This window comes from Macaca nemestrina, chromosome X (genome assembly GCF_043159975.1).
Source record: "Macaca nemestrina isolate mMacNem1 chromosome X, mMacNem.hap1, whole genome shotgun sequence".
In the NCBI taxonomy this organism is placed as follows: Eukaryota; Metazoa; Chordata; class Mammalia; order Primates; family Cercopithecidae; genus Macaca; species Macaca nemestrina.
The window spans coordinates 118,776,206-118,791,682 of record NC_092145.1 but is presented as its reverse complement, the minus strand read 5'-3'; the positions used below and the strand labels follow the sequence as shown (position 1 = coordinate 118,791,682).

At 39.2% G+C, this 15,477-nt stretch overlaps 1 protein-coding gene across 14 annotated transcripts in view; it reads right to left on the bottom strand.

The window, feature by feature from the left end:
* LOC105463230 (calcium/calmodulin dependent serine protein kinase) overlaps positions 1 to 15,477 on the bottom strand; it is a 412,561-nt gene that overhangs the window by 220,263 nt on the left and 176,821 nt on the right. For all 14 annotated transcript variants that reach the window (XM_011710276.3, XM_071088415.1, XM_071088417.1 and 11 more), the window contains exons 4-5: positions 10,146 to 10,223; positions 4,297 to 4,369 (exon numbers count right to left, since the gene is read on the bottom strand). In XM_011710276.3, the coding sequence (XP_011708578.1) occupies positions 4,297 to 4,369; positions 10,146 to 10,223 (151 nt within the window). The remainder of the gene's footprint in view (positions 1 to 4,296; positions 4,370 to 10,145; positions 10,224 to 15,477) is intronic.

Genomic DNA, 15,477 nt, shown 5'->3' with positions numbered 1-15,477 from the left:
TTTATTGGCAAAAATATTAACAAATCAAACCAAGTGAAAATTTACATTATTAGCATGTGAAATGTATTGTTCTTGAAGTTTCACAATGACCCCTATGTTGGAATACCCCCGAAACAAGGTCTTGAATAAAACTAAGTTTTACCTAGTTTACCAAAGTTATATTAGGAAATCCTATTGACATAATCTTCAAAATATATCAGGAATCTAACTAATTTTTTATTTTTTTACTACCTCCACTGCTACTACTCTGGTCTAAGCCAGGCAGGATCATCTCCTGTCTCCTTTTTACTCTCCCCTTTGCACATTTTACCTCAGCCACACCGGCCTCCTTGCTGTTCCTCAAGCAGGCTACTTGTGTTCCTGTCTTTCGGTCTTTGCACTGGCTGTTTCTTTTACCCAAAATGCTCTTCCCTCAGCTATCAGATTAGCCCACTTCCTCTCTTCCAAGTCCTTGCTCAGATATCATCATCTCAATGTGGCCTGCTTTGACCACCGTATTTACAAAAGCAAGCCCTTCTCTGGACACTCCCTAACCTTCTGACTACTCTAGTTTTTTCTGTGATACTTTTCACATTCTAGCCTACTACGTAGTTCATTTCTGTTTACTGAGTATTGTCTCCCTGAACTAGAATGTCAGCTCCATGAGGGCAGTGATTTTTGTCCGTTTTCTTCACTGACGTAGCTCCAGTTCCTAGGACAGTGCCTGCTACACAGTAGGCACTCAATAAATATCTTTTGGATGAATGTCTTAAGAAAAATACACCAAAATTAAAAATTTTCAATTAACTAAATGTGAGTATTTTATTCACCCATGTAAAAATGTGTGGATTTCAGCTTCTGAAATATAAAGACCGGGCACGGTGGCTCACGCCTGTAATCCCAGCACTTTGGGAGGCCAAGGTAAGAAGAATGCTTAAGCCCAGGAGTTCAAGACCAAGCTGGGCAACAGGGTGAAACCTTGTCTCTACAAAAAAATACAAAAAAAATTTAGCCAGGTGTGGTGGCGCACACCTATAGTCCCAGCTACTCTGGAGGCTGAGGCATGAGAATTGCTTGAGCCTAGGAGGCAGAGGTTGCAGTGAGCCGAGATTGCACCACTGTACTCCAGCCTGGGTAACAGAGCAAGTCCCTGTCTCAAAAAAAGGAAAAAAATGAAATAAAATAAAAAATCGACATTAACGTGTGCTCTGTGTTGAGTGTGTCTCCCAACTGAACAATGGCTATTTTTGGGGTGGTTTCTTCTTACTAATTTGCAGTTTGAGAACTATTTCTTTTTCATTCTTTGGTATGTTTCTACGTACTTCCTCTAAATTATTTAGCATGTACTTTAGAAATAATAAACTAATCTAATACACTCCAATGTAAGACTACTTTTGGGCCTTTGCCCAAATTCCTTCTGCCTGAAATGTCTTTTTGTCTCCATATAACTACCCCATGATTCAAGACCAAGCTCCAATGTGACCTCCCCCAGGAAATTTCTCTGACCTCATCTTTTAATGATAATTATCACCTTCTACCTTGCATAATAATTATGTCTGTCTAAAGGTGGCCACCACCAAGTTCTCCCATCCTTGTATATATCTGGCACTCCATCAATCAAAATATGAACCTATGTTTCTTCCCCTTTAACTCAGACTAGCCTTGTGACCTTTTTGTGATGTATGTTTCAACTAATGAAATACATAAGATGTGATACAGTGTCAGTTTGCTTCAGGAGGCCTAACACCTTCCATTTTTGCTCTTTTGGAGCCCTAACACACTGTCTTGCTGGACATAGGGCCACGTGGAAAGAGAGAGAGACGTTTTGAATGAGAGACTGCAAAGAGTGCCCAGCCAGCTCCCAGCTGTTCTACTCACTTCAGTTGAGATGCCAGAAAAATGAGTGAAGTCTATGTGGAAACTAGCCATGCTACGTCACCAACGTCCTGTGAAACAGAATTGAGCAGTCCCTATTAAGCTCTGCCCAAACTGCAGAATTGTGAGCAACTAAGCAGCAGTTATTGATTGAAGTCACTATGTTTTAGCATGTGTTGATCTGCTGCCGTAGATAAGAGATGCCCAGCCTTATCTCCCTACTGAGACCATAATACTTTTAGGGCTCCAAGCACAGTAATCTAAAAAATAGGCACTTAAATATTTGTTAAATAAATAAATCAGAAGGTAAATTAAAAGGTGAGGTCAAATTATCTACTTTTGGATATTATTTAGTTTTAGGTTGTCATATCAAATACCATTGCTAAGGCCGGGCGCGGTGGCTCAAGCCTGTAATCCCAGCACTTTGGGAGGCCGAGACGGGCGGATCGCGAGGTCAGGAGATCGAGACCATCCTGGCTAACACAGTGAAACCCCGTCTCTACTAAAAAATACAAAAAAATAGCCGGGCGAGGTGGCGGGCGCCTGTAGTCCCAGCTACTCAGGAGGCTGAGGCAGGAGACTGGCGCAAACTCAGGAGGCAGAGCTTGCAGTGAGCTGAGATCCGGCCACTGCACTCCAGCCTGGGCGACAGAGCGAGACTCCGTCTCAAAAAAAAAAAAAACAAAACCAAATACCATTGCTAATCAAAAGCTGACTATATTATTGAAAGTATTACAGTATAATATGCTGTAAATCATTGTTTATTGTATGATGCTGATATAATTATCTTTCGAGAATAATTGATTCAAAATAAAATTGCCTCTTGAGCAAAACAGTTCTTAACATAATGCTATTACATGAACACATTTTAGGTTTTTAAATTACTATTTTTTTCTTGTATATATTTTAGAATATATACAAAGAGATATACATTAATTAATGCAAACTAATTGCACAGCAAGCTACTACAGTTGACAATTTCCCACCTTTTACCTTTCCACACTTTTATTTCTCTTTGGATAACTGAAGAATACTTTTTTTTTTTTTTTTTTTGAGATGGAGTCTTGCTCTGTCACCCAGGCTGGAGTGCAGTGGCACAATCTCGGCTCGCTGCAACCTGCGCCTCCTGGGTTCAAGCGATTCTCCTGCCTCAGCCTCCCAAGCAGCTGGGACTACAGGCATGCGCCACCATGCCCGGCTAATTTTTGTATTTTTAGTAGAGATGGGGGTTTCACCATGTTGGCCAGGCTGGTCTTGAACTCCTGACCTCAGGTGATCCACCCGCCTTGGCCTCCCAAAGTGCTGGGATTACAGGCATGAGCCACCGGGCTCGGCCAGAATACTTTTTCATAAAGGGGGACCCATTGAGATGCTCAGTGTTGAGTTTTGATAATAACAATATCATTTTCTTAACACATCCGAAAAGGATGAATGAGATATTTTACAACTAATTTACACTAATGTGTATTTTGTACATTTCTCCAGTGATTTTCATTTGCTATTAAAATATTTTACTAGATGGTTTTGGAATTGCTCATGCTTTCCCTCAGCTTTTAACTACAAGGATTTCTGTGAAAATTTTCCAAACATTATAGATACTTTAATTAAACTCTGCTTAATTTTCTTAATCATTTAAAGTATTAAATACATTGAAGAAGCCAGGCCTTTAATAATATATCTCGAGGGAAGGAACACTATGTCTGCACATGCCGGAGGTTAGAGAAAGACCAGTGACAAAATATCAGAGCTTAAAAGTGTAGCCCAGGGCCAAAGGGACCTCAGGGGCTCCCTAGTGATTCTGGGCCTTGGGAGAAGCTAGGGATCAGGAGGAAGGCCTATTGGTCTCGTTTCTTGCCTCCCTCTATGTTTGGCTTGACACCATTAAAAAACCAGGAACTGAGAGTTCTCATTAACCCGATACTGGGATCAAATAGGCAGAAAGACTGAATAATGATAATATTGGTATTCCAAGCATAAAATCGTATTATATGTATAATTATGATTTCATACTATATTTAAAAATTATCTGCAAAAAAAAAATGCTGACTATTCTGCATTGCAATATTATGAAAATATGTGTATGATTAACTTTTACTATATAAACCAAATTCTAATTTTTCCCCCAATTAACTCAGTATAGGATATTGTTTGGTTTTTCCTATTTATTGGATTTTTCATTTCTCTCACACACACAATGACAAAAGAGAAATAATACAATTTTAGATTGCATGAATACTTTAGTAAAAATAAATAAATTGAAATTATAGTGTTCCTAGTTAAGAATTAGTACAATGACTTCCCAAATACAAAGCAGTTCAATACATTTTTACTTATAAGTAAAATTAAGATGTTCTTCATGATAATATTAAAGAATTCTTGATTATCATTGCCATATCAGCATTTTTTCACAAACATTAAAGTTAGTGATAACAAATGACTTACCTTCACATCCCTGTGAATTATGTTATTATCATGGCAGTAGCGTAGAGCTTCCAGTATCTGTCTCATATAATGGCTGTAAAAAACAAAAGAAATCTAAAAACCGTAAACAATTTTTATTTTAAAACTTAATATACAGTGCTCCTAGTTTATAACTCCCACTCTCATATTAGCTGTCCATGGCCACATTTTATTTGAGCAGACAAGATGGATGTAAAGTGATGCTTAATAATGAAAATGTTGGCAGACTCACAAGTTTATGGGTTTCATGAAGAAACAGTATGCTCTACATTTTCTAAGCTATCTAAGTCAAAAGAATTACACACTGTTCATAAGTAAATTTGCTTTGCAAACTAAAAATTCAAGCTTAAAACATGACAATTTTTTCCCCCAATACTCAGGTAATTCTACTTAAACTGGACTGCTGTTATATAAACAGTGCTCAGGGCTGCCCCAAGGATTCAGACTAGAGCGGTGGGAGCCTTTGATCTGCCAGCAAATAATAAGATGCTCTCCATCTTACTTCCATTTAGCTGTGAGGACAAATGAGGGAAGAACGGCCCTTATCAGACAATTTCCTTTTGTAACATAATCAAGTTTTAGTTGGGGCTCCCTTGAACTAAGTGGAGTTAGTTCTAGGCACATGTCCTAGAAAGCCTGACTCCTTACATGGCCAGCTGAGGATCCCTCCTGGAGCACAGGTGAGAACAAAGAAGAAATCAGCATTTTAAAGAACAGGCATTAAAAAATGGTAACGGGGTTAACTAGCAACCATGTGTGACAAGAACAGTTGATTCAGTACTACTAAATAGGACCGCCTCCTATTTCTAAAGTTCTTCTATAATTGCCCTGTTACTCTTTCTCTGAGTATCTGTTTCATTTTCTGTATTTTATTCCCTCTATATTTGTCTTTCTCTTTTCTTCCTATTATCCCCCTTCTTTTCTCATTTTTTTCCTTTTCCTTCCCAACCAGCATGACAGAAATGCAACAGACTTAACACTGTTCATTGTATAATATTTATAGAATTTTGTTTTGTTTCCGGATCTTACATTTCTGATACAAGTGACCTTGAACATGTGTATGTGACTCAGGAAAAATAAAAAAAAAAAAATTCCTATTCTGGCTTTACAATTAAAAGACATTTCCATCAAGTTCCCTCTTTGGCATGATACCATCTAATCAAGCTCACAGGAGTATTCCTCTAGTTAGCATATGCATTATTTCATGTATTACAACTAATTGGAAGGGTTCCATTTTAAAAATGAAATGTAGGAGAAAAAACAAAAACAAAAACAAAAACAAACCCAAGCCTTGTTCCTGTACTAATCACAGGCTCCTTACAACTGGGCTTTAAGCCAGAGAGCTAGGCTCATGTAATCATTACTTCTGATGTTTAATTTATCTTACTTTGCAAATGCACATATAAGGGGTTGTGCTCATATACTCTTTGCTTGGGCCATTGTAGCCTGTAATTAAGTTTTGTTTATTTTTTATTTTTATTTTTTGAGATGGAGTTCCCCTCTTGCCTCCCAGCCTGGAGTGAAGTGGTACGATCTCGGCTCACTGCAACCTCTGCCTCCTGGGTTCAAGCGATTTTCCTGCCTCAGCCTCCCAAGTAGCTGTGATTACAGACACGGGCCACCACGCCCTGCTAGTTTTTCTATTTTGAGTAGAGACAGGGTTTCACCATGTTGGCCAGGATGGTCTCAAACTCCTGACCTGAAGTGATCAGCCCGCCTCAGCCTCCCAAAGTGCTGGGATTACAGGCATGAGCCACCATGCCTGGCCATAAGTTTTGTTTAAATGAGGGGTTGTTAACTTGGTGTTGTGGTCCATTACTGGTTCAAATCAGGCTTTGGAGGATCTGTAACCCCTTGAAATGGCTGAGAGACTACACCTGTCAAAGTGCTTTGTAAACTAAACCATGCTACAAAGGTTGAGTCATTATTATTACAATATTATTATTGTTAAGTTCAGTCAAAGGTTTAGGAACAGCTTATTTGTCCATCTAGATGTCAACATGGAAATAATGGATAAATTAAAATTAGTTAAAGTGGACATAGCTTGTACCTACGGAATGAACTATTTGGGATACAAAGCACTGAGACAGCCACCTAAATTATCTTTAACCTAAAGAAAATTCCTATCTCAAAGTCTCATAACACAAAACAAAACTCAATGAATGAGGATTTTTTCATTTGCATATGAGAACACTCAATTATTTGACCCAAACATACGTACACAGCAGAATCTTTGCGGTGTGTGTGGAGACAGTAGAACTATTTTTCTCCCCAAGTTATAACAGAACTGAACTATCTTTCTCCACCCTCCCAAACATGATCCTGGGAGGCAATGCATGTCAAAGTGTGCAAGCAGAATAAAATAAGAACTAAAATCTGCCCAAATGTTCTAGAAAGTTGATGACTAAACTTTTAATCAAAAGATTTCACTTCATGAAGCATCATAGGGACCTGTGCTTTCAGAGAAATGCAGCAATATATTTGTTTATCTTTCCTAAGGATCAGCAAGATAACTCCATGGAAGAAAAGAGCTGGCCAGCAATGCATTTACTGCCTTTGGAAGGAGGCATTTCAGGGGTGCAGCATGGTAGAAGAGAGGTGATTCAGTCTGCTCTTCTTGTCAATGCAGGTGACAAAGCCTAATGCTATTTGCTAGGCAGAAGAGACCTTATCTCTGAAATGCCCTTAACAGGGTATCTCTGGCTAAGGATTACTATGGTAAGTAGAACATGGGATCTCTGAGGCACAGATGGCTTCCTGGAGAATGTCATGGAGCTATCCAAATCTCTGGGGTGTAAAATAAAGATATTTGCAATGCTCCCCTTTGTGTGTGGAAACTCACAAATCCCAGTATAAACCTCATCTATTCTGGGCCAGAGGTGCATTTCTGAGGCAGTAAGAAGTGACGTGGGGGGCTGCCCTTCCCTTCTGTCTGCTTCACTTGAGCCTTCTGATTGCCTGTATCCTTGAAATTATTTAGTAAAGCTTGGTACTAGTTAAGAAGATCTCTGAGAGTTTGATTTGATAATATGATCTTGTGTGTTAGCTCACTCCACAACTCATCACCCCTGAAAGGATGGAGGTAATCACTAATTGGGTTGCATTAAGGACTGAATACAGTTTTACTTTATGCCATGCTTTGCTGCTCCTCTTGAAGCTCAGCCAGCTGGAGAAAAACAACATTATCAATTTGATTACTTGGTGTCTCAAAGTCTTCTTGCAGTCGGTCTCACTAGAATACTGATACAAGCTAAATTTCCTAACAATAAATCACAGAATCAGCGAGGATGAAAAAAGATTAGAAGTCATCTGTCATTAAACCAATGGAGGAATCTATGCGCACTTGTTGCATGGTCATTGATCCTCTGCAATAGGAAACACACATAATAATACTTTCTGAGTCTCCGCCTACTTTTTTTATTGTTCAGAGGAAGAACCTTTAATAAACTGCCTCCAAACCTCCCTCTTTGCAACGTCACCTACTGGTGTCAATGCTACTCTTTTTTGGTCCACTCTGGAAAGTTCGTTTCACCATTTTAACAGCTTATACAGGTGGATTTAAAAATCAATAGGCTTTCATTTTGATGTGTATAAACATCTACCTTTTCTATAAATCTCAAGATTAGGAGAGACCACAAGTCATGTCATTGTATGACATCATCTCTTCACACTACCATCCTGCCTATCCTGACACATAGCCCAGTGGCAGAGATAGGCTTGAAGTTAAGAAAAAGCAATATAGATGACTGGGGACCAGAGTAAAAGTGGTACTGGTTTCACATCAATCCTGTCAGCATACCTGCCAGGTATCCCAGTGTTATTGTGGTTCAAGAAGGAAAAAAATCCCCTTCTTCCACTGAGTTTCACTAGTATTGACTATTTTTGGTATGAAAGAATGCTTTAAAATTTTGAGGGACAAGGAAGAATAAAAATTTAAAATTGTAATAAAAACTCAAAATAATAGAAGATAGGATTAAAAAAAAACCTAGAATGTGCTTTAGAGAACATGGCACAAAAGAAAAGAGGATATTTAGCTTCAGTTCTACCACGTATAGATCAGAAGCCTAAAGAACACACATAAACTTTCATTTGCTCCTTCGCCCTAGCCCCAGCAGTACAAAAACACAGCGACCACACATTGAGCATATTCTTTATTTTGTGCTATAGCCATGGCTGCTCCATCCCTGAGACTAGGTCCCTTGCTCTTCAGCTAGAAGGAGTCAGGGCAATGAATTTGAAGACATTCAAGTCATGCTGAGCTCAAAGCTGTATTAAGGTGGTCTCCAAGTTGTTTCCAGCTATGTTTGTCTAAAATGCTATAATTATAAAAGAAATGATAAGACAGAGGAAATCATTTAATATAACTGTTTTTCAAATGATAGAAAGTTTTCATAAATCCTAGGCTAGGAACGGGAGTTCATGCCTATAATCCAAGCACTTTGGGAGGTTGAGGCGTGCAGATCACTTGAGGTCAGGAGTTCGAGATCAGCCTGGCCAACATGGTGAAACCCCATCTCTATTAAAAGAAATACAAAAATTAGCCGGGCATGGAGGTGCATGACTGTAATCTCAGCTACTTGGGAGGCTGAGGCAGGAGAATCACTTGAACCTGGGAGGCAGAGGTTGCAGTGAGCTGAGATCACGCCACTGCACTCCAGCCTGGGCGACAGAATGAGACTCTGTCCCTCCTCCCCCACCCAAAAAAGTTAATATGTTTGTGAGTTTGAAACCTTCAACATATTATGCCTGGTGACTAAGAAGGGATGCTGTATTCCATGTATTAAAAAGGCAACCTACAGCAGTGGGTAATTGTGATATGATTGAATGTAACCAAAACAGAAAGCTGTGTTGCTCTAAATTTATAAGCAAGTGGCCCAGCACGTGCATGGCTCCTGCGATTTTTCATATTTACTTCTTATTTTGAGTCATTAGGTCTTTACAACAACTTCTCCACTTAGAACAAACAGCTGCCATTTGATTGGTAGGTCTCACACTGGCCTGAAGCAAATATATTTTTTAAAATGGTGCTTCTATTTCTCTTCCTTTTACTGTTCTTTATTTTTCGTTAATTATTGTGAGATAATTTGATATCACTAAAAGGCAAAATGAAGAACTAATGAGGCAGATTTGCTAAAACAAAAATAAAAAAAACCCAAGTAAAATTCTACATAGTTCCTGAGCTATTAGATCCCCGCTTCTTGTACAAAAATCATCACAAGTGGGAAAGATAGCAGTACTGAAAATGTAAGCTTGTATTATAAACCCATGTTTTTATTTTATTTATTTATTTTTGAGATGGAGTTTTGCTCTTGTTGCCCAAGCTGGAGTGCAATGGCGCAATCTCGGCTCACTGCAACCTCCTCTCTGTGGCCAGGCTGGAGTGCAGTGGCGCGATCTCAGCTCACTGTAACCTCCGCCTCCTGGGTTCAAGCGATTCTCCTGCGTCAGCCTCCCGAGTAGCTGGGACGACATGCGCATGCCACCACGCCCAGCTAATTTTTGTATTTTTAGTAGAGAAGGGATTTCACCATGTTGGCCAGGATGATCTCGATCTCTTGACCTTGTGATCCGTCCGCCTCAGACTCCCAAAGTGCTGGGATTACAGGTGTGAGTCACCGTGCCCGGCCCCTATAAACCCATGTTAATAGATAACTCATTGTTTGGTATTTTGCATTTCCAGTGACTATCAATTCTACTAACACATACTAAAACAGAGATGTTCCTTGTAGCAAAGAGCAGCAGTACGCTCTTCATCAGTTTGTCATGTGATGTCTTTGTCATTTTTTTTTACTTTCACCTTGACCTCTGGGGATTAGATATACACTACATACCTGGCTACAGCTTCACTGTACACAAAACCAGCATCCGCTCGCTTTACGATTTCAAAACACAGATCTGCTCCATCCATACTGTAAAGAAATGTGAAAAAGAACATAAGAAAAGAGGAAATTCCAGGAAGAAAACACTGAAAGTAAATACATCGTAACTAAGTTATTAGTTGGTTTACTGCTAAGGATTATGTTATTTAAATCTCCTTTCTTTCAATGAAATATAGACATAAATTACAAAGGGCATGATAGTCATCTTCACATTGAAAATCTGCAGGGAAAGAAACAGGAAGAACAGGCTAACAGTAATATCAAATAATATGAGTATATAAAATTGACTATAAATTTTCTTTAGGTTTTCACAAAAAGAAGCATCAGAAAATAGCAATGCTAGGGTTGTGTGCATATTTTAAAGTCAAATTCCAAAAATATTCAGTTATGTAGCATACAAGGATTTAAAAAAAACATCTTGCTATTGTTATTACCACCAAATGGAAAAATTCAGGCTATATGCTGTGGAAGGAAAAAACAATGACTTATATATAAAATAAAATGTATTTTTGTTTACACTGCCATTCCCAAAGTTCATTGCTACAAACATATTGTAACACACAGATGTGTTGGTAACACAGTGTCATGATATTGTCTTAGAACTTACAGTCGTTATCTACTTCTCACCAGATAAGTAATGCCTCTTGTTGTCTTGGCCACACCTTGCCCTTCTACCTACCCTGTCCACTGATGTTTCAAGAAAATCTTCCTCTCTAGGCAGAATGGTCTTATTATCACTCCCCGAGTACACCATTTTCTTTTTTACTTTTTGTATATATTGCTTTTCATTTTCAAAACCTACCTTAATTAAAGGGTTCATCCAAACCTACCTTCCCCAGAAGCCCCCTCAATGACTACCAGCCATATTAATGTCTTCCTTTGCTTTTCATTCTATAACAACCCTATATGGTCCATAACATTTAGCACTTACATACAAACACCTCCCCTTCCCCCCACGTATACCTATATATGTATACATGAATTTTGCCATATTATACATATTAAACTATTCAAATATTAATAGCTAACATTTTCATAACGCTTTAAGGCTTATAACATATTTTCAAATGCAGTATCTCATTCATTCATTCAGTAGTTCAGTTTCCAATATAACTGCTGCAGACATTATACTGAGGAAATAGAAACTTCTGGAAGGGAAAGTAAAGGAACTAACATACTTCCTATTCATGAGGCATCACAGGAAGCAGTCCTTGTTATGCCTCCCCTCATACTTATAACCACCCCATGAGGTCAGCATCATTTTCAAATAATTTGTCTAAGTGAGTGGACAAGTATGTGATAGGGACAGGATTGAAATCCCTGTCTAGCTATGTCCTGTGTGTGCTCTTCCCATTGATTATAGCTATATCTACTGGGTGTGCAAGGAACAAATGCACATCTTTAAGCCCTACAACAGTTCCATGATAGTGTAAAGTCCTAAAGAACAAGAAAAAATATATTTATACTACCTAATACCCAGCAGAAGACTGAGCACGCTGTAGACACCTAATGAACAGTTGATTCTATTATTTGGATCTTGGTGTGGTTTTATATAAATGAATGAAAATACTTTCACATTTATACAGGCTCCAAAAACTTTACCAAGTTTCCATTTCACACCTAAGGAACATTTTCCAATGTCAAATAGGATTCTTCTCCAAAATAATGTTTACAGTGGCAGAGTCTATTACAAACATTACTATAAAGGCCTAGTGTACTCCCTAGTATGGCAGCACTCATTTTTCACCAACAGAAATAAAGCCTAGATGAAAGCGATCATGAATCTTGGTGAACAACTATGATTATCTGTATGGTAAAATTCCTACAAGCTGAGTTGCTAGGACAAGGGGTATATACAATAACACTTTTTTTTTTTTTTTTTTTTTTTTTTTGAGACGGAATCTTGCTCTGTAGCCCAGGCTGGAGTGCAGTGGTATAATCTTACCTCACTGCAAGCTCCGCCTCCCAGGTTCACGCCATTCTCCTGCCTCAGCCTCCCGAGTAGCTGGGACTACAGGCACCCGCCACCACGCCCGGCTAACTTTTTGTATTTTTTTAGTAGAGATGGGGTTTCACCATGTTAGCCAGGATGGTCTCGATCTCCTGACCTCGTGATCCGCCCACCTTGGCCTCCCAAAGTGCTGGGATTACAGGCGTGAGCCACCGCACCCGGCCTACAATAACACTTTTGATACACACACAACACCAGAAACAGTTTAACAATTTATACTCCCACTACCAAGTGTGAATGTGTCCCTTGCTCTACTAGGATAATGATTATTTTTTTTCATCTTTGCCAATTAGATAAGAGGAAAAAAGTCATTTATGATTGCTTTAATTTGTATTTCCTTGATTACTAGAGAGAATAAATATTTTTCATTTCTTTGTCCCATGGGGAGAAAAGAAATGCTATTTTAAAAACTGGCTGTAGTTTAAGCTGGTTGGTTGATCTATGAGGACTAAAAAACATCTCATAGTGAAGGAATCAGTTTTGCTTAGGCTTTTTCCTTTGTAATTGTGATATATGAGGGTAAGCACTATTCAACTTAGATGAGACAGGGGTTAGGAAAAGGAGAGAGCTAAACTGATTGCCTAATGAAGCAATAAGAATTTAGGTTCTTTCTGCCGTCTCTCCATGCTGCCATAATGGTGTGCATGAATGTCCTGGCCGATGCTATCCAGAGCATTAACAATACCAAAAAGAGGCAAACACTAGGTTCTTACTAGGTTGTGCTCCAAAGTTACTGTCTGGTTTCTAACTGTGATGATGAAGCATGGTTACACTGGTGAATTTGAAATCACTGATGATCATAGAGCTGGGAAAACTGTTGTGAACCTCAGGCAGGTTAAACAAGTGTGGAGTGATCAGCCCCAGATTTGATGTGCAACCCAAAGATCTAGTAAAACGGCAGAATAACCTGTTCCCATCCTACCAGTTTGGATTCACTGTATTAATGACCTCATCTGGCATCATGGACCATGAAGAAGCAAGATGAAAACACACAGGAGGGAAAATCCTGGAATTCTTTTTCTAGGAATGTAATACATACTTACAAATAAAATGCCTCAATGGACTCTGGTGTTTCCAAAAAGAATTTGGAAGATGTTCTGAGAGCTAGAGGACTTTCTGGAGGGGCCTAGAAGGGATGAGGGAAAAGACGGGGCCTGGGGAGGAGGCAGCAAAGTGGTGAGAAGTATAAAGCCTAAGGAGGGAACCAGTCAGTGAGAAATACTTGGAAATTACTTATTGCCCTGTGCTATAATTACCAGCATGGATCAATCCATTTTGTCTGGTCATATCTGAAATACTAGTACTTGAAATGACAATATCTACCCATGTGCATACACACATGGGGGTATTTTTAGGTTTCTACTTTCTTCCACTGACTTGCCTATTCTTGCATCAAGTTCCATACCATTTAAAATACTGTAGGGTCAGACGTGGTGGCTCACACCTGTAATCTCAGTGCTTCGGGAGGCCGAGGCGGGTGGATAGCTTGAGGCCAGGAGTTCGAGACCAGCCTGGCCAACACGGTGAAACCATGTCTCTACTAAAAAAATACAAAAAAATTAGCCAGGCATGGTGGCCAGCACCTGTAGTCCCAGCTACTCTGGAGGCTGAGGCAGGAGAATCACTTGAACCAGGGAGGCAGAGGTTGCAGTGAGCTGAGATGGCACCACTCCACTCCAGCCAACAGGGCGAGACTCTATCTCAAAACAAAAACAAAAACACGGACAGACAAAATAAAATACTGTAGTAGCAGATTTTAATATTTGGCAAAATAAATCTCATTATTCTTCACCAACTTTTTTTTTTTTTTTGAAACAGAGTCTTGCTCTGTCACGCAGGCTGGAGTGTAGTGGCGCCATCTTGGCTCACTGCAACCTCTGCTTCCCAGGTTCAAGTAAGTCTCCTGCCTCAGCCTCCCAAGTAGCTGGGACTACAGGTGCTTGCCACCATGCCCGGCTAATTTTTGAATTTTTTTCGTAAAGACAGGATTTCACCGTGTTGGCCAGGCTGGTCTTGAACTCCTGACCTCAAGTGATCTGCCTGCCTTGGCCTCCCAAAGTGCTGGGATTACAGGCACAAGCCACCGCAACTGGCCTTCACCAACATTTTCTTATGATTTTTTTCTTCCCAGTTGACCTTTAAAATCATTTTGTCAAGCTATAAATTTTTTTTTTTTTTTTTTTTTGAGACGGAGTCTGGCTCTGTCGCCCAGGCTGGAGTGCAGTGGCTGGATCTCAGCTCACTGCAAGCTCCACCTCCCGGGTTTATGCCATTCTCCTGCCTCAGCCTCCCGAGTAGCTGGGACTACAGGCGCCCGCCACGTCGCCCGGCTAGTTTTTTGTATTTTTTTTTTTTTTTAGTAGAGATGGGGTTTCAACGTGTTAGCCAGGATGGTCTCGATCTCCTGACCTCATGATCCGCCCATCTCGGCCTCCCAAAGTGCTGGGATTACAGGCTTGAGCCACCGCGCCCGGCCTAAAAAATTTTTATATTTTGATTCAGATGGTAAATTTATACATTAACTTCTAGAAATTAACATTTTTCTAATATTCTCATCAATGAACATGATATGTCTCTCCACTTCCTTTCATGTCTCTAAGTTATAGTTTTATGATTTTCTTTATATTAGTTTAAAATATTTATTACTAGGTTTTTTCCCTATACATTTTATATTTTAGTTGCTATTATAAATGGGATCTTTCAGCCATTATATATATATTTTTAATTCAATGCTTCGTAACCACGGATATCAAACAAAATCACCTGTGCAACTTAGTAACTATACAGGCACATTCTTTGAAGGGTTATTCTGAAAGAGAGGCATCACTGTGAAAATATTTTTCTATTATTAAAGCTATTTATTTATAATATTAATTGACATTAAAGTAACAGAAGCAATCTACTAATTTTAAATTTCATGATACAGAAATAAAAACTAAAAATAGTTATTTATGCAAACTTTATTCAAAGAAATTTAAAATACACATATTCAGAATACACACCATCCTGATATCCTAACCTTGAACCTTCTGAACAAAATTGATGACTCAATTCTTTGATAAACTTTATTTGATAATATAATGATTCTACAAACTGACAAGGCATCTTTTATTGCTTTTCTCTTTGGCTTCCCATCTTGGGGTGCTTCTGGGGCTGTCAAGAACCCCCAAAGAACACATTCTGAATTTTCCTAGTTGGCTCCATTCTGAGGGAATGAAAGGAGAGGGAGAAGAAACCCTTCTACGGAAGAGTATGGGGGAGGTGGACTTCTAC